The 23,264-nt window shown below is 40.3% G+C and overlaps 1 protein-coding gene across 1 annotated transcript; it reads right to left on the reverse strand.

Annotated features, from left to right (window-relative positions):
- Positions 1-386: 386 nt before the first annotated feature.
- LOC134309916 (transcription factor HIVEP3) lies at positions 387-22,049 on the reverse strand. Its single transcript, XM_062991359.1, has 6 exons — positions 17,945-22,049; positions 17,714-17,859; positions 15,111-15,286; positions 14,865-14,966; positions 5,691-6,310; positions 387-2,006 (listed from the first exon to the last, which is right to left on the reverse strand). The coding sequence occupies exons 1-6, from the start codon at positions 22,034-22,036 to the stop codon at positions 1,266-1,268; spliced, it is 5,877 nt and encodes a 1,958-aa protein (XP_062847429.1). The 5' UTR covers positions 22,037-22,049; the 3' UTR covers positions 387-1,265.
- Between the last annotated feature and the right edge of the window lie 1,215 nt (positions 22,050-23,264).

Genomic DNA, 23,264 nt, shown 5'->3' on the forward strand with positions numbered 1-23,264 from the left:
CACCATGTCAGTGTCACTGAAGTGCTGAGAATGATACATCACCACAAACCAATTAATACCTATTCTGTAGTGATCCTGGGAGAGTCCTGACCATAAAAGAACAGCGTGAAAAGGGGCTAACAAAGCATGTAGAGAAACAGAGGGACTGCAGTCAGTAATTGTAGAACTACAAAGTGCTTCTATATGGTAAGTGGAGCTGATAAAATGGACAGTGAGTGTAGAAACAAGGAGGTGGTTTTAATGTTATGGCTGATCGGTGTATTAACCACCAAGACCTTTACGTGTTGAATTTAAGATTTTTGAAGAGGAAACACAAACCCTCAGGACAAAAGTCTTACATTCATTGTTTAATGTAATGTAATGTAAAAACTTGATGAATACATTCATTAATTCCTGGTGCACCTTTATTGGTTTAGAAAGATTTTTGATCTGTGACATATTTGGAAGGCTTTTATCCATCCAACCCTGTTGCTGTTGACCAACTTTATCACCCTGTCCAGTTATTTATTTTCAAATTCAAGTCTCGACAACGTAACAGAAATATTCACAACAAAAAGTGCAAAGAATAAAAATTGCATTAAAAAAACTAAAGAAAATGTTTTCCATATTTTTTTTAAAATTGCAATAAATATGGATCATAGACCTCTTATATGTACAGACATAATATTTTATCATTTCTTTTTTATATATAAAAATATGATTTCAGTGCAATTTCCTTGCAAAAACCCTTTGCACTCCATTGGCCTTCAGTACAAACTGATTTTACTTTTACCCTGACTTAAGTTTAGAAAAAAAAATACAAATAAAAATTACACCTTCCAATTGTACAAACAAATCTACTAAACACAAAGTATTTATAAAGAATTCACAGCCTTTCTGTTTGTTTACACTTCAAGCAAGAAATCCTGGCAGGAAAGGCACACATAACTATACTTTGAGTAATACTGGACAAGAAACAGATTTACAATTCGGAATTCTTGGTTTAACAATTCAACTTGGTCATTTATAAATGATTTTAAGAATTAATTTACATAAACATATTCAAATCGTTACCTTAAGGATGACTGTAAAGTCAGGAAAGTTACAGGGACAGAAGTAATACATTTACATAAATCAAAAAGTGCATCTTATACAATCTTACAATCTTATATATTGCGAATACAAACATTTACCAAGATACCAACAGTATTGAAAAGTCGTATAAAAACATAGCTTTACAAAAAAAGGAATAACATTAGCAGTTTGTACTTTGAGCACAAATGCTATTAAGTGCTGTCTGAGCTGCTATCCTGGCTCTGCCCAGAATGGACAGTCTCCTCTGTAGCGGACTGGCCGTCTTTACGCTTCTCTGGCACTGAATGTTCACTTTTTCTGTGTGAGGATGCTTTGGTTTCCTTCTCAGTAAGCTCAGGGTTCATCTTGGCTCTCTCACTGGTCTCCTGACCCAGTTCTTGAGATGTCTCAGGAATACCGGTGTGAGTCTTACTGGGCAATGAGCTGCCATATTGTTTGGTGTCTTTTGTACTTTGCTCACCAGGATCATCTGCTGGAGAAGAGTAGGCTGTTTTGCAGTCTGTAGCATGACTATACAAACCACATTTTCCCTTTTTAATGCTCTGTGTGTGCTCACAGACAGCCTGGCTTGTTTCAGGTTGTGAACTCCATGATGTGCTCAGTGGGCACTTATTTAGAGAGAAAAAAACCTCTTCTTTGGGGGAAGTGGGGGACTGAGTGGAAGAGGATGCCCGGTCCAGTGTGGGGCGGGATCTGGGTCTAAGCTGTACCATTTGGATTCCTCCGATAGGGATCATATGGTAAGGCATGCGGTTCTGTTGCTGGGAATGCAAGGGGAGGTGGCTGAACATGCAGTCGATAGTTCTTGGCATGGCTGGTAGATAGCTTGGGGCATCACTGAAAGGAAAGCGCAGGGGGGCTGGTACCAGGCTGGGATGTGGTGGCGTCAGCCTCTGTGGAGACTGCACTCTGCTGGGTGTACTAGCTCTTTCCTGCAGAGGGAGACAATAGCAATACAATGATCATTTCAATACATCTTTTCTCTCTATGTACACTATATTGCCAAAAGTATTCACTTGTCTGCCTTCACACACATATGAACTTGAGTGACATCCCATTCTTAATCCATAGGGTTTAATATGATGTCGGCCCACCCTTTGCAGCTATAACAGCATCAGCTCTTCTGGGAAGGCTTTCCACAAGGTTTAGGAGTGTGTTTATGGGAATTTTTTACCCTTCTTCTGAAGGACACATGAAGTTTGGAGGTCTGTAGCGACTGACTCTGCAGAAAGTTGGCAACCTCTGCGCACTATGTGCCTCAGCATCCGCTGACCCCACTCTGTCATTTGACGTGGCCTATCACTTAGTGGCTGAGTTGCTGTCGTTCCCAATCGCTTCCACTTTGTTATAATACCACTGACAGTCGACTGTGGAATATTTAGTAGTGAGGAAATTTCACAACTGGACAGGTGGCATCCTATCACTGTACCACACTGGAATTTACTGAGCTCCTGAGAGCGACCCATTCTTTCACTAATGTTTGGAAGTGATTGGAACACCTGAATTAAATGATTTGGATGGGTGAGTAAATACTTTTGGCAATAAAGTGTATAAAAACACTTTCAGACTGCTGTTTTCAGCTGTTTTTGTATAGTAATGTTTAAAAGAAAGAAGAAGAAAGTAGAAATAAAATGAATTGCTGATTTAAGATCTTACATCACTATTAGCAGTGTAAATGTCATTTAAGCTTCATTCTGATCGGGGCACAGTGTGTCCCACACTGCTCTGAACAGGGAACCAATCCATCACAGGACACAACACACTCACACTTTATTACTAGGCAATTTATGCACTACACGATTTTTGCCCTGATTTTCGCTCGCCGACTGGTCGGCACTAGATTTGCCGGCTCAGGAGCAACTCGGTGTTTGCTCGGCGATCGAAACTCGGCTCTCAATTGCTATGTGTGAAGTTATATATCTAGCTTGTCAAAAACCTGGATCTGAGTTGCCTGACTGGCAATGAGTGCTATGTCGAACAGCCAATGAGAACGCAAGATACGGTGTGAGGGGAAACGTAGGGGAGGAGTTGCAAAAAGGTGAGACAGGGGCGTAATATAGTTTATATCAGAATACATCACCATACACACAAGTTTTACAGTATTTGCAAAAAATATTTATTAACCTCCAACTCACTACAGAACAATCCATGCTGGCCGTGTAGCCAAGTCTACTCAGATTCATTTATTTTTTCTCTTTGATTTTACGCTGCACATCAGCACACAAACTTTGATCGCTGGCTACTTGTTGACGTGCATTTTGGTACGTGGTATCATTAAACCTTTCGTCACTTCTCGTGTGTGTGTTTCGTGACAAAATGTAGTTTGGGAGACCAGAGAAGCTCGCCTGCGATTCCAGTTGGTGATAGATCATGTAGTGTGAAACCCCCTATCGCCGATCAGTCGTGTAGTGTGAAAGTCACATCGACTTAAAAGACTCCCGATTACAAGAGATCCAGTCGTGTAGTGTGAACTGTACAGCGACCTGACGACTTGGAAAGTTGTGTAGTGTAAACTTGGCCTTAGTATAGCCAATCCTTCTGTGTGTTTTTAAAATGTGATAGGAAATTGAAAAATCTGATGAAAGTTCTCCCGCAGTCACAGGGAAAACATGTCAATGACCTCACAGAAAGTAATAAACACAAGATTTAAACCTTGTTCCAGGGAACCTTGGAATGTGCGGTACACATACCACCTGTTTTTGTATGGCTGCTTTTGCTCTGTCGTTTGGTCATATTTTAAGCTTAAGCTCATCAAAATTCACTTACATAAATTAAAATGGTTTCTGTTATGATTATAAATAGTAAATACAAATAAAATATACAGTTATATATTATTATTAGGATTTTAACGTCATGTTTTACGCTCTTTGGTTACATTCATGACAGAAATGATTCATTAGTTCACAAGTTTTAACATCAAACACAGTCATGGACAATTTTGCATTTCCAGTTCACTTCACTTGCACGTCTTTGGACTGTGGGAGGAAACTCTTGCAGACACGGGGAGAACGTGCACACAACTACACACAGAAAGGACCTGGAGCACCCGACCTGGGGGTCAAACCCAGGACCTTCTTGTTGTGAGACACAATGCTACTCACTGAGCCACTGTGCTGCCCATACAGTTATTAATACCATGTAAATAAAAATGACCACAGTGTCATTATTATGTAAATTTGAGTTTTTCTTGCTTTTTCTTAAGGAAAAAACAAAGTAATTAAAAGTGTAAATTTTGGGCCGCTCAGGTGGCGCAGCGGTAAAAAGAAACGCGCTGCAACCAGGGCTGGAGTCTGAGAAGCGTGGTATCGAATCCAGCCTTGCTTTACCGGTTCGAAGCTGAGTGGCTATATGAGCAACGATTGGCCGGTTGCTCATGTGGGGGGTGGGACAAAGAACCGGATGTGGGTCTCTCTCTGTCAGAATGCGATTGCGTTCTCTGCCGGCTGATTGGAGGCGCTTACACAGAGATGGGAGAGGGTGCCCTTAGGGTGTGTCTCTCCGCATGCAACGCTAGGTGGCGCCAAACTCGTCAATGTGTGGGTGGCAAAGATGCATCTGGCTGCTGCTCGTGTTTCGGAGGGGATACGGGTTAGCTTCAATCACCTCCGTCAGGGCAGGGTTCGGCATAGACAGAGAGGAAGCACGATGCTAATTGAACAATTGGATGCGCTAAAAAGGGGAGAAAAAGGGGTAAAAAAAAAAAAAAAGTGTAAATTTTTACTTCACTTAGTACAAAGTAACACCTGAATCCATTTCAAAATCTAGTCCCAGTGGTATAAGTAATATCTCAATAGTTTTAGCAACTACAGTGGTACCTTGAAACTCAACGTCAATTGGTTCTGGGACTGGCGTTGAGTTTAAAAGGCATTGAGGTTTAAGGTATGTTTTACCATAAGGATGTATGGGAAACCTGTTAATGTGTTCCATGGTCCCATGAACTTGCATATATTTTAGGCTTATGTAAAATAATGGGGTTGTTTTTGACACATACACTAAAATAACACGAGTTTAATATAAAAACACTAAAATAAAAAGCTGATTCTTACAATTTTTCAGAACCCCGAGCTGTAACAAGTTTAAAAGTGAAACAGAAGGAAAATCCAGATAAACACAGATACATGTGGACGCTTTTAGAGTGGATTTGATGGTTATTTCGCTGAACAAAGCGACTGTTTATTGTTAATTTGAAATTAAATAAATACATTTTTAAAAAACAAACGGAACACGTTGAGTTTAAGGGAAATGTTGAGTTTAAGGGTACAAATTTCTCGACAAAGGGCATTGACTTTGACTTTTCGGGGTTGTTGAGTTACAAGGTACCACTGTACCAGTAAAGAAAGATTAAAGAGTTTTGTATTGTATGTACTGCATATCTACAGTATTAATACAATCTTAAATATTTTTTTAATTTCAGTCTAAACCACAAAATATAGGTAAATGTACATGTAAATATTGTAGTACTAGTTACTTATTTACTTAGACGTTACCTGACAGACTGTTACTGACAGCTAAATGATCTAATTATGTTGTTGTTCTTGATATCATATCCACAGATTTCTTTTAAATAACAATTACTGATCCAGCAATAACCTGTGATAGGTGTTGATGTGACCCACCTGCTGGCCCTCTCTTGACTGAGTGCTTGATTCCCAGTGAAAATGTCCAGGTGAGCTGCGTGCTCTGTGTTGAGTTCGGAGTGGTGCTGAAGAAAGTCGGGCTCTAGAGCTCCTAAAGCTGGCGGGAGAAAGTGATCGCAGAGGGGACAGAGGTCTGAGAGGGGACCCCGTGAGAGGAGACGGGCCTCTCTCTGGGGACGGAGAAAGATGCCGACTGGGAGAGGACAGCTCGAGTCTGGGGGACAGATTCCGGATAGGTGAGCCTTCACTAGCAGGAGAAAAGGCTAGCGGAGAATGCTCCCAGGCTTTCCGGGAGAATAGCACCCTCTTGCTGTCTGGAGATGCAGCCCTGCCAGCGCTCCAGGGCCGGAGAGGAGAAGCCTGGCTCTCTCTTTCTTCTCTCTCTGGAACTGATACGCTAGCGGGATCAATATGTGAGCTCTGACCACTTTCAGACTGACGTGTATCTGTCGAGCAGGATGATGGAGGGCCGCCATGGGAGGACAAGTCCTCATCTTCCTCCTCATGGTCATCGTCATCATCTTCCTCAGAATCCTCGATGTCTGAGAATTGGTGTTCCTCTGTATCCTCTGATTCACAGAAATGACCCTCACTGGTGCCTGGTCAACAAAAACAGTTACAATTGAGTCACAATAATTACAAATTGTTTAATTATTCACAGTTTATATATAAGCTTTAACTTGGCAATTTTAAAATACTATTGCTATTATCAGAATTTTGTTTGACTTTTTTACCAAACCATAATGCTCTCGCCACCATGCTTTACAGTTCACGTTGAAGTGCTGTTTTTATCTCCAAACATGCCATTGTATATTTCTGCCAAAATGTTTAGATTCTAATTTATCCACAAAAGCAATGTGGAACATTCAGATGGTTTAGTGGTTTTCTATGGTGTCCTTTGATTTTTTATTTATTTTCTCCCATTTTCTCCCGATTTCTTTCGCGTCCAATTTTTACCCAATTGCATTATGCTTCCTCTCTACTGGTGCTGACCCTTGCCCCGATTGAGGAGAGCGAACTGACACACGCCCCCTCTGACACGTGTGCAGTAGCCGACTGAATCTTTTCACCTGCACGAGGCAAGTTCATATGCAAATCAGCTTTGTGCACAAAGAGCCACACCCTGATCTATGCATCATCCCTCAACTCTGTGCAGACGCCATCAATCAGCCAGCAGAGGTCAAAATTGCATCAGTTATGAGGTCCCTATCCGGCTTATCCCACCCTGTATGAACAACAGCCAATCTTTGTTCATATAGCCGCCCAGCCCAGCGGGATGGCAGAGCTGAGATTTGACACGATGTATTCGAAATCCCAGCTATGGTGTGCTAGCGTGTTTTACCGCTGCACCACCTGAGCGATGGTGTCCTTTTATTAAATGTATTAATTTTCCTAATAGTGAACAAGTGTAGATGTACAGGTCTTTAAGTTGTAGAGACTCCGGCTGCTTTTTTCCCTAGCATCTCTGTAGTTCTTCTAATTTAAATCCTTAAGCATAAACTAGCTCAGAGAAATCCAAGTAATTTCAAAGTGTTCATGAACTATGGGCATGTAATAAATACGTTCATTTAGACAGAACAAAAGCCTGAAGTCAGACATAAATTATTATTTATTATGGTCAATATATTTAGCAATACTTAAGCAAGCACAATCTCATTATAGTGCCATGTCTCCTACATTGAAAGCTATAATTAAACCCAGAGAAATGACGTATGCTTGAATGACGTATGTTAGAATGACGTATGCTTGAATGACGTATGTTTGAATGACGTATGCTTGAATGACGTATGATTGAATGACGTATGATTGAATGACGTATGTTTGAATGACGAATGTTTGAATGGCGTATGCTTGAATGGCGTATGCTTGAATGACGTATGCTTGAATGACTTATGCTTGAATGACGTATGCTTGAATGGCGTATGCTTGAATGGCGTATGCTTGAATGACGTATGCTTGAATGACGTATGCTTGAATGACGTATGTTTGAATGACGTATGTTTGAATGACGTATGCTTGAATGGCGTATGTTTGAATGACGTATGTTTGAATGACGTATGTTTGAATGACGTATGTTTGAATGACGTATGCTTGAATGACGTATGTTAGAATGACGTATGCTTGAATGGCGTATGTTTGAATGACGTATGCTTGAATGACGTATGCTTGAATGACGTATGCTTGAATGACGTATGTTTGAATGACGTATGATTGAATGGCGTATGATTGAATGACGTATGTTTGAATGACGTATGATTGAATGGCGTATGATTGAATGACGTATGCTTGAATGACGTATGCTTGAATGGCGTATGTTTGAATGACGTATGCTTGAATGACGTATGTTTGAATGACGTATGCTTGAATGACGTATGCTTGAATGACGTATGTTTGAATGACGTATGATTGAATGTCGTATGATTGAATGGCGTATGATTGAATGACGTATGATTGAATGTCGTATGATTGAATGGCGTATGATTGAATGACGTATGTTTGAATGACGTATGCTTGAATGACGTATGCTTGAATGACGTATGCTTGAATGACGTATGTTTGAATGACGTATGATTGAATGTCGTATGATTGAATGGCGTATGATTGAATGACGTATGATTGAATGTCGTATGATTGAATGGCGTATGATTGAATGACGTATGATTGAATGACGTATGCTTGAATGACGTATGCTTGAATGACGTATGCTTGAATGACGTATGATTGAATGGCGTATGATTGAATGGCGTATGATTGAATGACGTATGATTGAATGTCGTATGATTGAATGGCGTATGATTGAATGACGTATGATTGAATGACGTATGCTTGAATGACGTATGCTTGAATGACGTATGCTTGAATGACGTATGCTTGAATGACGTATGCTTGAATGACGTATGATTGAATGTCGTATGATTGAATGGCGTATGATTGAATGACGTATGATTGAATGTCGTATGATTGAATGGCGTATGATTGAATGACGTATGATTGAATGACGTATGCTTGAATGACGTATGCTTGAATGACGTATGCTTGAATGACGTATGTTTGAATGACGTATGATTGAATGTCGTATGATTGAATGGCGTATGATTGAATGACGTATGATTGAATGTCGTATGATTGAATGGCGTATGATTGAATGACGTATGATTGAATGACGTATGCTTGAATGACGTATGCTTGAATGACGTATGCTTGAATGACGTATGCTTGAATGACGTATGTTTGAATGACGTATGATTGAATGTCGTATGATTGAATGACGTATGCTTGAATGACGTATGTTTGAATGGCGTATGTTTGAATGACGTATGCTTGAATGACGTATGCTTGAATGACGTATGTTTGAATGAGGCATGCTTGAATGACGTATGTTAGAATGACGTATGTTTGAATGGCGTATGTTTGAATGACGTATGCTTGAATGACGTATGCTTGAATGACGTATGATTGAATGACGTATGCTTGAATGACGTATGTTAGAATGACGTATGCTTGAATTACGTATGCTTAAATGACGTATGATTGAATGGCGTATGATTGAATGACGTATGTTTGAATGACGTATGATTGAATGTCGTATGCTTGAATGGCGTATGCTTGAATGGCGTATGTTTGAATGACGTATGCTTGAATGACGTATGTTTGAATGATGTGTTAGAATGACGTATGTTTGAATGGCGTATGTTTGAATGACGTATGTTTGAATGACGTATGATTGAATGGTGTATGATTGAATGGCGTATGCTTGAATGACGTATGCTTGAATGACGTATGTTTGAATGACGTATGCTTGAATGACGTATGTTTGAATGACGTATGATTGAATGGCGTATGTTTGAATGACGTATGCTTGAATGACGTATGTTTGAATGACGTATGCTTGAATGACGTATGCTTGAATGACGTATGATTGAATGTCGTATGATTGAATGGCGTATGATTGAATGACGTATGTTTGAATGACGTATGCTTGAATGACGTATGCTTGAATGACGTATGCTTGAATGACGTATGTTTGAATGACGTATGATTGAATGTCGTATGATTGAATGGCGTATGATTGAATGACGTATGATTGAATGTCGTATGATTGAATGGCGTATGATTGAATGACGTATGATTGAATGACGTATGCTTGAATGACGTATGCTTGAATGACGTATGCTTGAATGACGTATGTTTGAATGACGTATGATTGAATGTCGTATGATTGAATGGCGTATGATTGAATGACGTATGATTGAATGTCGTATGATTGAATGGCGTATGATTGAATGACGTATGATTGAATGACGTATGCTTGAATGACGTATGCTTGAATGACGTATGCTTGAATGACGTATGCTTGAATGACGTATGCTTGAATGACGTATGATTGAATGTCGTATGATTGAATGGCGTATGATTGAATGACGTATGATTGAATGTCGTATGATTGAATGGCGTATGATTGAATGACGTATGATTGAATGACGTATGCTTGAATGACGTATGCTTGAATGACGTATGCTTGAATGACGTATGTTTGAATGACGTATGATTGAATGTCGTATGATTGAATGGCGTATGATTGAATGACGTATGATTGAATGTCGTATGATTGAATGGCGTATGATTGAATGACGTATGATTGAATGACGTATGCTTGAATGACGTATGCTTGAATGACGTATGCTTGAATGACGTATGCTTGAATGACGTATGTTTGAATGACGTATGATTGAATGTCGTATGATTGAATGACGTATGCTTGAATGACGTATGTTTGAATGGCGTATGTTTGAATGACGTATGCTTGAATGACGTATGCTTGAATGACGTATGTTTGAATGAGGCATGCTTGAATGACGTATGTTAGAATGACGTATGTTTGAATGGCGTATGTTTGAATGACGTATGCTTGAATGACGTATGCTTGAATGACGTATGATTGAATGACGTATGCTTGAATGACGTATGTTAGAATGACGTATGCTTGAATTACGTATGCTTAAATGACGTATGATTGAATGGCGTATGATTGAATGACGTATGTTTGAATGACGTATGATTGAATGTCGTATGCTTGAATGGCGTATGCTTGAATGGCGTATGTTTGAATGACGTATGCTTGAATGACGTATGTTTGAATGATGTGTTAGAATGACGTATGTTTGAATGGCGTATGTTTGAATGACGTATGTTTGAATGACGTATGATTGAATGGTGTATGATTGAATGGCGTATGCTTGAATGACGTATGCTTGAATGACGTATGTTTGAATGACGTATGCTTGAATGACGTATGTTTGAATGACGTATGTTTGAATGACGTATGATTGAATGGCGTATGTTTGAATGACGTATGCTTGAATGACGTATGTTTGAATGACGTATGCTTGAATGACGTATGCTTGAATGACGTATGTTTGAATGGCGTATGTTTGAATGACGTATGCTTGAATGACGTATGCTTGAATGACGTATGTTAGAATGACGTATGTTTGAATGGCGTATGCTTGAATGGCGTATGTTTGAATGACGTATGTTTGAATGACGTATGCTTGAATGACGTATGCTTGAATGACGTATGTTTGAATGACGTATGATTGAATGGCGTATGTTTGAATGACGTATGTTAGAATGACGTATGCTTGAATGACGTATGTTAGAATGACGTATGCTTGAATGACGTATGTTTGAATGACGTATGTTTGAATGACGTATTTTTGAATGACGTATGTTTGAATGACGTATTTTAGAATGACGTATGCTTGAATGACGTATGTTTGAATGACGTATGCTTGAATGACGTATGCTTGAATGACGTATGATTGAATGACGTATGCTTGAATGACATGTTAGAATGACGTATGCTTGAATGACGTATGTTTGAATGACGTATGCTTGAATGACGTATGTTTGAATGACGTATGCTTGAATGACGTATGTTTGAATGACGTATGCTTGAATGACGTATGTTAGAATGACGTATGTTAGAATGACGTATGCTTGAATGACGTATGCTTGAATGACGTATGCTTGAATGGCGTATGTTTGAATGACGTATGAATGAATGACGTATGCTTGAATGACGTATGATTGAATGACGTATGAATGAATGACGTATGTTAGAATGACGTATGCTTGAATGACGTATGCTTGAATGACGTATGCTTGAATGACGTATGATTGAATGGCGTATGTTTGAATGACGTATGCTTGAATGGCGTATGCTTGAATGGCGTATGCTTGAATGACGTATGCTTGAATGACGTATGTTTGAATGACGTATGCTTGAATGGCGTATGTTTGAATGACGTATGTTTGAATGACGTATGTTTGAATGACGTATGTTTGAATGACGTATGCTCGAATGACGTATGTTTGAATGACGTATGTTAGAATGACGTATGCTCGAATGACGTATGTTTGAATGGCGTATGCTTGAATGGCGTATGCTTGAATGACGTATGTTTGAATGACGTATGTTAGAATGACGTATGTTTGAATGGCGTATGTTTGAATGGCGTATGTTTGAATGACGTATGTTTGAATGACGTATGCTCGAATGACGTATGTTTGAATGACGTATGCTCGAATGACGTATGTTTGAATGGCGTATGCTTGAATGACGTATGTTTGAATGACGTATGTTTGAATGACGTATGTTAGAATGACGTATGTTTGAATGACGTATGTTAGAATGGCGTATGTTTGAATGACGTATGCTTGAATGACGTATGCTTGAATGACGTATGTTTGAATGAGGCATGCTTGAATGACGTATGTTAGAATGACGTATGTTTGAATGGCGTATGTTTGAATGACGTATGCTTGAATGACGTATGCTTGAATGACGTATGATTGAATGACGTATGCTTGAATGACGTATGTTAGAATGACGTATGCTTGAATTACGTATGCTTAAATGACGTATGATTGAATGGCGTATGATTGAATGACGTATGTTTGAATGACGTATGATTGAATGTCGTATGCTTGAATGGCGTATGCTTGAATGGCGTATGTTTGAATGACGTATGCTTGAATGACGTATGTTTGAATGATGTGTTAGAATGACGTATGTTTGAATGGCGTATGTTTGAATGACGTATGTTTGAATGACGTATGATTGAATGGTGTATGATTGAATGGCGTATGCTTGAATGACGTATGCTTGAATGACGTATGTTTGAATGACGTATGCTTGAATGACGTATGTTTGAATGACGTATGTTTGAATGACGTATGATTGAATGGCGTATGTTTGAATGACGTATGCTTGAATGACGTATGTTTGAATGACGTATGCTTGAATGACGTATGCTTGAATGACGTATGTTTGAATGGCGTATGTTTGAATGACGTATGCTTGAATGACGTATGCTTGAATGACGTATGTTAGAATGACGTATGTTTGAATGGCGTATGCTTGAATGGCGTATGTTTGAATGACGTATGTTTGAATGACGTATGCTTGAATGACGTATGCTTGAATGACGTATGTTTGAATGACGTATGATTGAATGGCGTATGTTTGAATGACGTATGTTAGAATGACGTATGCTTGAATGACGTATGTTAGAATGACGTATGCTTGAATGACGTATGTTTGAATGACGTATGTTTGAATGACGTATTTTTGAATGACGTATGTTTGAATGACGTATTTTAGAATGACGTATGCTTGAATGACGTATGTTTGAATGACGTATGCTTGAATGACGTATGCTTGAATGACGTATGATTGAATGACGTATGCTTGAATGACATGTTAGAATGACGTATGCTTGAATGACGTATGTTTGAATGACGTATGCTTGAATGACGTATGTTTGAATGACGTATGCTTGAATGACGTATGTTTGAATGACGTATGCTTGAATGACGTATGTTAGAATGACGTATGTTAGAATGACGTATGCTTGAATGACGTATGCTTGAATGACGTATGCTTGAATGGCGTATGTTTGAATGACGTATGAATGAATGACGTATGCTTGAATGACGTATGATTGAATGACGTATGAATGAATGACGTATGTTAGAATGACGTATGCTTGAATGACGTATGCTTGAATGACGTATGCTTGAATGACGTATGATTGAATGGCGTATGTTTGAATGACGTATGCTTGAATGGCGTATGCTTGAATGGCGTATGCTTGAATGACGTATGCTTGAATGACGTATGTTTGAATGACGTATGCTTGAATGGCGTATGTTTGAATGACGTATGTTTGAATGACGTATGTTTGAATGACGTATGTTTGAATGACGTATGCTCGAATGACGTATGTTTGAATGGCGTATGATTGAATGACGTATGATTGAATGACGTATGTTTGAATGGCGTATGCTTGAATGACGTATGCTTGAATGACGTATGCTTGAATGACGTATGATTGAATGGCGTATGTTTGAATGACGTATGCTTGAATGACGTATGATTGAATGACGTATGTTTGAATGACGTATGCTTGAATGACGTATGCTTGAATGACGTATGCTTGAATGACGTATGATTGAATGGCGTATGTTTGAATGACGTATGCTTGAATGACGTATGATTGAATGACGTATGTTTGAATGACGTATGCTTGAATGACGTATGCTTGAATGACGTATGTTAGAATGACGTATGTTTGAATGGCGTATGCTTGAATGACGTATGATTGAATGACGTATGTTTGAATGACGTATGCTTGAATGACGTATGCTTGAATGACGTATGTTTGAATGACGTATGATTGAATGGCGTATGATTGAATTACGTATGATTGAATGACATATGTTTGAATGACGTATGTTTGAATGACGTATGTTTGAATGACGTATGTTTGAATGACGTATGTTAGAATGACGTATGTTTGAATGACGTATGTTAGAACGACGTATGCTTGAATGGCGTATGTTTGAATGACGTATGTTTGAATGGCGTGTGCTTGAATGACGTATGTTTGAATGGCGTATGCTTGAATGACGTATGTTTGAATGGCGTGTGCTTGAATGACGTATGTTTGAATGGCGTATGCTTGACGAAAGCTAATTGCTCCACATAGCTTACACCAAACAGACGTCATATGTGTTACAAAGGGCACAGGATGATGAGTAGTATTGGAAATGACTGTGGGTAAAGATTAATGTATCTAAACACACTACCTGGTTCCTCGGACTCCGGCTCTTCTAGAGATGACTCAGATACACCAATTGCCTGGCATTTCTTACCATGGGCCTTTGATTTCATGTGTTTGGTGAGGTTCCCTGACAGAAAACAAATATACATATATTTTTACTTTGTTTTCACACAAAATGATTTTATGCTTTATTGATAGTTATAATTACAAAAGAGAAATCTCAATTCTTTAAATTTTACTCAATAAAGTATCAGGGTTTAAAAATGTTCACCTTTGGTTTTGAAGGCGAAGTTGCAGTGCTTACAGACGTAGGGACGGATATCTGTGTGAGTCCGAGTGTGTTTCTTGAGCATGCTAGGCTTTTTACAGCGGATCCCACACTCACCACAAATGTATTTACCTCTCCCTCTTCCCCTTACATACACATACTCCTCGCTAGATTTATATCTACAGATGAAAACAGGGACAGAAAACAACAACAAAAAGGGTAAATGTTACTATATTAAAGTAAAAATCTGGAAAATATGGCGTCTACTACAAAAAATAGCAAACAGACTTTTATGTAACTCCACTGCTGGTTCCAGACATTTACATGGTACTTGTGGCATCTGCTGGTAAAGCTGTAGGATAACACTGGCTGAAAATGCTCCATAAATGTAAAGCATGGATAAACTAATGCTTATACGCCAATCAGGCACAACATTAAAACCACCTCCTTGTTTTTACACTCACTGTCCATTTTATCAGCTCCACTTACCATATAGGAGAACTTTGTTGTTATACAATTACTGACTGTAGTCCATCTGTTTCTCTACATACTTTTTAGCCTGCTTTTACCCTGTTCTTTGTAGGTATTATTTAGGTGGTGGATCATTCTCAGCACTACAGTGACACTTACATGGTGGTTGTGTGTTAGTGTGAGTTGTGCTGGTATGGGTGGATAAGACACAGCAGCGCTGCTGGAGTTTTTAAACACCTCACTGTCACTGCTGGACTGAGAATAGTCCACCAACCAAAAATATCCAACCAACAGTGCCCCGTGGGCAGCATCCTGTGAGCACTGATGAAGGTTTAGAAGATGACCAACTCAAACAGCAGCAATAGATGAGCGATCGTCTCTGACTTTACATCTACAAGGTTGACCAACTAGGTAGGAGTGTCTAAAAGAGTGGACAGTGAATGGACACAGTATTTAAAAACTCCAGCAGCGCTGCTGTGTCTGATCCACTCATACCAGCACAACACACACTAACACACCACCACCATGTCAGTGTCACTGCAGTGCTGAGAATGATCCACCACCTAAATAATATCTGCTCTGTGGTGGTCCTGTAGGGGTACTGACTATTAAAGAACAGGGTGAAAGCAGGTTAAAAAAGTATTTACTGTATATATAAATAAAAATTCCTGAGAATGTAATAAATTTAATTCAGTATTATACTATTGTTTGTTTGTTTGTTTATTAGGATTTTAACGTCATGTTTTACACTTTGGTTACATTCATGACGGTAACAGTAGTTACTCATTACACAAGATTCATCAGTTTACAAGGTTATATCGAACACAGTCATGGACAATCTAGCGTCTCCAATTCACCTCACTTGCATGTCTTTGGACTGTCGGAGGAAACAGGAGCCCTGGAGGAAACCCACGCGGACACGGGGAGAACATGCAAACTCCACACAGAAAGGATGCGGGCTCCCCCACCTGGGGATCAAACCCAGGACCTTCTTGCTGTGAGGCGACAGTGCTACCCACTTAGCCACCCAGTATTATACTAAAAATAATACTTATACTGCATATTACATGGTGAATGAGTACTAACACACCATGGGTGTTTCACTAATTTAAAACAATATTTAGTACAGTAGTATGAAAAAGTAGACATTGAATAACAGGTGCCAGGGAAGTCTGTACTGTTCCTGCATGTCTACGTGTGAAAGAAAGTGGGTGAGTGAGAGAAACTCAGTGATTAAAAAAGCAGGTGATAAATAGGGAAAAAAGTAGAGATGCTGTGATTCATAGGGAGCGACGAATCGTGAAGTGGAAACAGTGTAAGAAAAAAAGCACAGAAAGATGGATGTGGTAACGTGTGGGCGTCTGACTGGAGGAATTATATAAGCAAAATACAGGCTGTGTTAGACATAAGGTAAGCAAAAAAGCAGCATACTAAGTTGCTGTTGTATCTGTGTAAATACTCATGATAATAGAGCAACCTCATCATCAGCAAAACGATGTGAGAGTTTTTAATAATAGAGGTCTCTGTACTATCAGGTCTAGAAGATGACCAACTCAAACAGCAGCAATAGATGAGCGATCATCTCTGACTTTACATCTACAAGGTGGACCAACCAGGTAGGAGTGTCTAATAGAGTGGACAGTGAGTGGACATGGTATTTAAAAACTCCAGCAGCGCTGCTGTGTCTGATCCACTCATACCAGCACAACACACACTAACACACCACCACCATGTCATTGTCACTGCAGTGCTGAGTATCATCCACCACCTAAATAATACCTGCTCTGTGGTGGTCCTGTGGGTGTCCTGACCATTGAAGAACAGCATGAAAGGGGGCTAACAAAGCATGTAGAAAAACAGATGGACTACAGTCAGTAATTGTAGAACTACAAAGTGCTTCTATGTGGTAAATGGAGCTGATAACATGGACAGTAAGTGTAGAAACAAGAAGGTGGTTTTAATGTCTTGGTACTTTTGTCAGGTAAATAAAGAATGAAGAGAATTATCAAATAACAAATATCTGTTTTAATGTGTTATATAAAATGTCCCAAACTTTCCCCAGAAACAGGGTTTGTAGTTTGCTAATAAAAAAATCCAAATGTGAAGAGTATTATACATCATTAAATAGTACTCACCCTCCTTCAAAGATGCAAACACGCGGTGGCTTACTCTGCTTCGAGGTAGTAGGATCCTCCTCTGTAGTTCGTTTCTCTTTTTCAGCCTTCGTATCCAATTGCTCTTCTTTATCTTTGACTGATGTGCTTGGTGGTTTGGCATGTACCTATATTCCAGACCAAAAGACCATAATATATTAATATTAATACACTATAAGTTAAATATATAGTATAAATTGTAATGATGTTCACCTCTAATGCTTTGGGTGTTGTTGTCTGATGAGCAGCTGTCTTGTCAGTGGTCAGATGTGATGTTGTTGCCATGGTGTACATCTCAGAGGTGTATGTTTGTTTAGAACAGAGGAGTGACAGTACCGTTTTGGTGGACATACCAGGCAGGTTGGGGTTATACATGCTCACACTCCATGAAGAATAGACAGATGTTTGTGGATTTGTGTGTGCAGAATGGTTGGGCTTGGTATAGTTTAGGTAGCACCAGCTTACTGATGTAGCGGTGTGTAGGGAGGAACACATAGGGTCTGTAGAGTCTTTGGATCTCTCTGGAATCTCGACCAGTGATACAGATCTGTGACCCTTATCCTGCTTTTCCTCTTTTTTTACTCCAGTTTTCACCTGGGGAATCTCTGGGCTTGTTACCTCGGATTCTGTTTTCTTTACTTCCCTCTCTTGTTCTTTCACCATAATTACATCCTCTTTTTGTTTGCTTTTTACCCCATCCTTGTCGGATTCATGGCTGTCCTTCAGATATTTATCACTACTTTTGTCATCATCGTCTTCGCTTTCTTCCGCCTTTTCTTCTTCCTTGATGCGTTTCTGCTGCCGTTGTGCCTCCAAGCTAAGTTCCAGACTACCTGCAGGAGAAAGCATTCGCTTGCTTCCTCCAGCAGCAAGTGACCAACAGTCATCACCAGATCCACCTTCAGATCCAGACTCCAAAGGCAGTGGCAGAGTAATGCAGGGTGGAGAGATTCTAAGGTAGGATTGTTGAAGCTTGCTCCCCTCAAGCTTTCCCATGATGACCATAGCTGTACAGCAGACTGGCTGTTGGGAACGTGTTGTGGCTAAAATTTGTGAAATGGTTGTGTACATTGCATTAGCGTAAGTTGGAATGTGAGTCTGCAAGCGAACAGGCACTACCAGTGAAACAACTGGTCTTAGCTGCTCAAGGCATGTAGCAATGATGGGGCGAGGTTGGTGTTGGGTAACAAATGGATGACATAAAGAGTCGCTTCTGTATGTGGAGGAAGGAGACAAACTAGAATCCTTGACAGGAGAAACTGAGGTATCTTGAACGCTTGGATCACTTGCTGGGTATGGCAGAGACAGCAAAGTTGAGAAGGGTTGAAGCGGGAGGCCTAGTTGTTCAGCTAAGTGAAGTTGTCTGGAATGGAGTGAAGATGGCCCCGGAGGTGTGAGAGCCTGATGGAATATTTGACCAGAAAAACCCTTAGAAATTGCTGTTGTAATTGGTAGGAATTCAGCCATCTGTGATGAAGAAAAGGTGTCTGGATTTGTCAGGGGGTAAACACTAGTTGAAAAAGAGAGAGGGGATTGAAAAAGAGTTTCACCCAGAGTGTCAGGGCAAAATCTAGCTATGCTGCTGGTTCCATGCTCATCAAATGAAAGAGCTACATTTCCAGGAAAGGACGGGCGTGGTCTACATGATGATTCTTCAGGTTCTTCAGTCTTTTCAAGGGTTGCGTGTTTCACTAAAAGACATTTTCGCTTCTCTTTCCAAGACGATGAAGTAGATTTTGATGGCAGCAATCCGCAGTCAAATGACTTACTCCGAGATTCTGCTATCTGAGCAGAATGTGGTGAACTTGCAGGGGCCTGCTCTGAGGCAGAGCGCTGCATTTCCCTGTGGGAAAAATAGTGTTGATGTGTACCTGGTACAGTCAGCATGTGAGACCCTTGCGAGTCAGTCTTTCCTGATTCTTCGAAAGATGCAGAACGGCTGGAGTTGTGCGAAACGTTACTCTCTTGGCTTGGGCTGCGTGTCAGAGAAACCGATTCAAAACTCGATTTCCCAGATGACTGGACTTCCGCCAAACGGAGACGTTTCTTTTTTGGTGGCAGCTTTTCCGCAGGGAGCTGAGACAAAGTCTGACTACGCTGAGGCCACTGAAACTCTTTCTCTGGTTCTCTTGAGACGGATGGATTTGCTGCAGGTGAGATCATTTCGGGGTCTGGTTCTTTCGTCACCAGGATCTCCGGAACTTGAATCTTAGACTGTCGAACTAACCTTGATGTGGAGGTTTGTATGGGCTCTTGTGATTGTTTGTGTTCAGATTCAGACTCCTGGCTTATACTTTCCTGCTTCTCAAAGGAGCTGGTGTGTTGTATTACTGAGATTTCTTTGTAAGTACCTGTTTTTTCTGGTTCACTTTGTGAAACTGTTCCAAAAAAGCCATGAAAGTCATCTTTAGGACCTGTGTCAGGATAGGTAGTAAAGGATATAGCTGCCGGACCAGGACTAAGAGGGTCTTCCTCAAGACTTTCTTCTTTCCTTCTTTTTCGTATAGCCATAGCCATCGCTTTAAACTTATAGTGCATCATTTGTCTGTGACCTTGTGTCGCACCAGGTAATTCCTCACTTGGTTGTACCTCTGAAGGCAAATTTTTGCAGGACTTTTTGTGTGCTTCAACATCATCCTGTGTCTTCAAGCAAGTTCCACAAAACTCACATTTATGAAGTTCCTTCCGCAGTTCCTTTTGCTGCTTCCATTCTTTTTCTGCTACGTTAGAAGTAGAGAACCCAGCTTCTGCTACAAGATCAGTCCCAATAGGCATTTCAATGGCAGGTTGGCGTCTTAACATTCGATGCGGGTGGCCGACTCTCAGCTCAGCTGATGCAGCCTGCTGCTCATCAAACGACTGGCTGAGACGAATGCTGTGCGACTCTTCTTTGCCACTGGAGGATGGGACTGAGTGACTTCTTAAAAGAACACCACTAGAATAAAGACTTGCTTGCATGTCTTCCGCTGACTGTGAATGATGCCCTTCGTCAGCACCACCTCTATAACCAAGAGGTCTAGAAATACCACTCGTGCCTGGAACATCTCCCATTGGATCAAAAAGAGAAGGATCTTTTGATAAAGAGAACTTCACAGCCTCGATGCTACTTCTCCTGGAGAGGGAAGAGCGTCTTGGTTTGACGCTGTCGATCTCTTTAGTGTCAACTACGGCTTCATTTATAGTGATTAATTTTGTAATGTGCTCGATGACTTGCGTCTTAGGCACAGTAAAAGGAACTGATTTTTCCTCTTGACCTAAAGAAGATGAAGATGATGACTGGGGGTGTTGGTGTGAAATTCTTTGCTGCTGGCCTAATCGTCCATACTTTCCTAATATAATTTCAGCATACGATTTAACATTGGCGTTGGGAGGGCTCACCTGGGACAACTCGGCACTCCCATAGCTAGAGAAGTAGCCAGATTCGGTGCTACCCTTACTACCAGGGCCCAATGAAGATGATGGGGTCTCATTTGATGATTCCATGGGGAGTCTTTTTCTCTCACTGAGTCGCATGGCTAATCTTTGCTTGATTGCTTGGGAGTCCTCAGTTCTTGGTGATTCTTGTGAAAATGAGAGTTCAACCTTGGAGCTTTTCTTTAGAGCTGGCCTTTCTTGAGATCTCTTTGGGCGACGCTGACCTGTCTCATCTTCAGACTCTGTGGTATCTGCTTCTGTTGCTTCTTCCTTCTCATCTCCGACTGTTCCACTTTCGGCTCCACTGAAGCTGTACTCTTCACGACTAGATGCCAGGTCTGCTTTTATTCGATGAGCATGGGATTTGCGGTGTTTGTATAGGTTACTTTTAGTTTTAAAAGAGAAACCGCAAGGCACACAAGGATAGGGTCTCTCTCCTGTGTGGGAACGAATGTGTTTTTGTAGGACGCTGGGCTTTGCACATGGCCGTCCACAGTACGAGCACACATATTTTCCGGGTTTCTGGGGCTTACGTTCTCGTCTAGAAGAGGAACCTTCCCGTGCTTCCTTAACAGTTTGAGATGGAATACTATGAGGCTGAGAAGAGGATTCAAGTAGAGATGAAATGTAGCTGCTTCCAGAGGGACCTGGGGCATCTTGTAATTGCCAGGATGATTCCCCCACCTGAGACTGCTGTTGCTGCTGCCTTCGGAGCATATCCCGGCGTTTTGGCTGCCTGTGTTGATGCCGGCCTCGTGATCCATGGATCGGTTGTGAGGTAGCCTGTTCCTGTATCTGAGGCAACCTACCCCCAGTTGAAGATTCAGACAGAGTCTGCTGTTGCCCTCCGGATCGTGCCCCATCAGTCGGCTGGCTATGCTCTGCCTCCATAGAATGTAAAAAGGAGGTCTTAAAAACTAACTGGGAATACTTTTAAGCCCACTTGACCCCTTAGCATTTTCGCTCTGGCTACGAGGTCCCAGGGCACAAAAATATCTTGAGCAAAATTGCACATAACTAGCAAAAGAAATCCTCAAAATGAATTCCCCTGATTGAATATCACATTCAATCACATTTTCGGTGCATCTCAGAATGGAAGTTTAGTATGTTATTACTGTTCCACTTAGTGTAGTGGTCTGGCAGTTGAGTTTGGGGGGGTCGATGGGCATGAAATGTTCTTGAGTACCTTTCCACTGATATGTTAGCAGGTGTATCCAATCTTCTCATAAGATGTCACATGCTAGTAATGCAGAGATCCTGCAGAAAAAGAAAACAGACACAGATTTTGTTATTGTTTTGATGAATAAGATTAGATCAAAACCTACATTAATCTGTTAACGTTAGGGATGTAACGATACACTCTAGCCACAATGCATTGCGATTCATGCTACTGGGTTCACGATACGATTTTTTCCTGATTTTTTAAACTGATTGTAGACAAATTGTGATGAAGTTTCCTTTTATTATTTCTCTAAAATGCATTATTTGTTTATCTAAATAATTAATGCCTTTTTATTTCTGAAGTAGGTATAAACTATGCGAAACTATTTTTAATTAAGCCCAATTTTACTGAAAAACCCTGAAACTGGCAACTAAGCATACAGTGCCAGTGACGTCAACTAGGCGAGGTGTATAGCGCCAGTCCCCTTTGCTGTTTAAAGTGAATATCGATTCACTTTACATGTCAAATCGATTTGAATCGTGGAATTTTTGAATCGGTTATTAACTGTCTTTGGTGCATCGTTACATCCCTAGTTAACATAGCTGACAATTTTCTTTTACACAAGCAGTTACACTCAAAAAATCAATGCTTTGACATAAAAAGTTGTGAAATCAGAACTGTACAGAATAGACGTTAGAGAAAAATATTTTATTTGTTTGAAATCAGTGAAGTATTGTTAAACAGTTAGCACTTATCAAAGATAATCCATTGTAGACATACTCCAGAAACTCTGCATGTCCCAGTTCCAAATGTGTATAATAATTTTATATTATATACTAGGAATAGGCATGTTCATTTGAGTAAATAAATATCCAATTGGTCTCAGTATTTGTTTGGCTAATCTGGGGCGCATGGGTGGCGCAGCAGTAAAGTATGCTAGCCGAGATCCAGGGATTC

This window comes from Trichomycterus rosablanca, chromosome 3, assembly GCF_030014385.1.
Source record: "Trichomycterus rosablanca isolate fTriRos1 chromosome 3, fTriRos1.hap1, whole genome shotgun sequence".
Classification (NCBI taxonomy): Eukaryota; Metazoa; Chordata; class Actinopteri; order Siluriformes; family Trichomycteridae; genus Trichomycterus; species Trichomycterus rosablanca.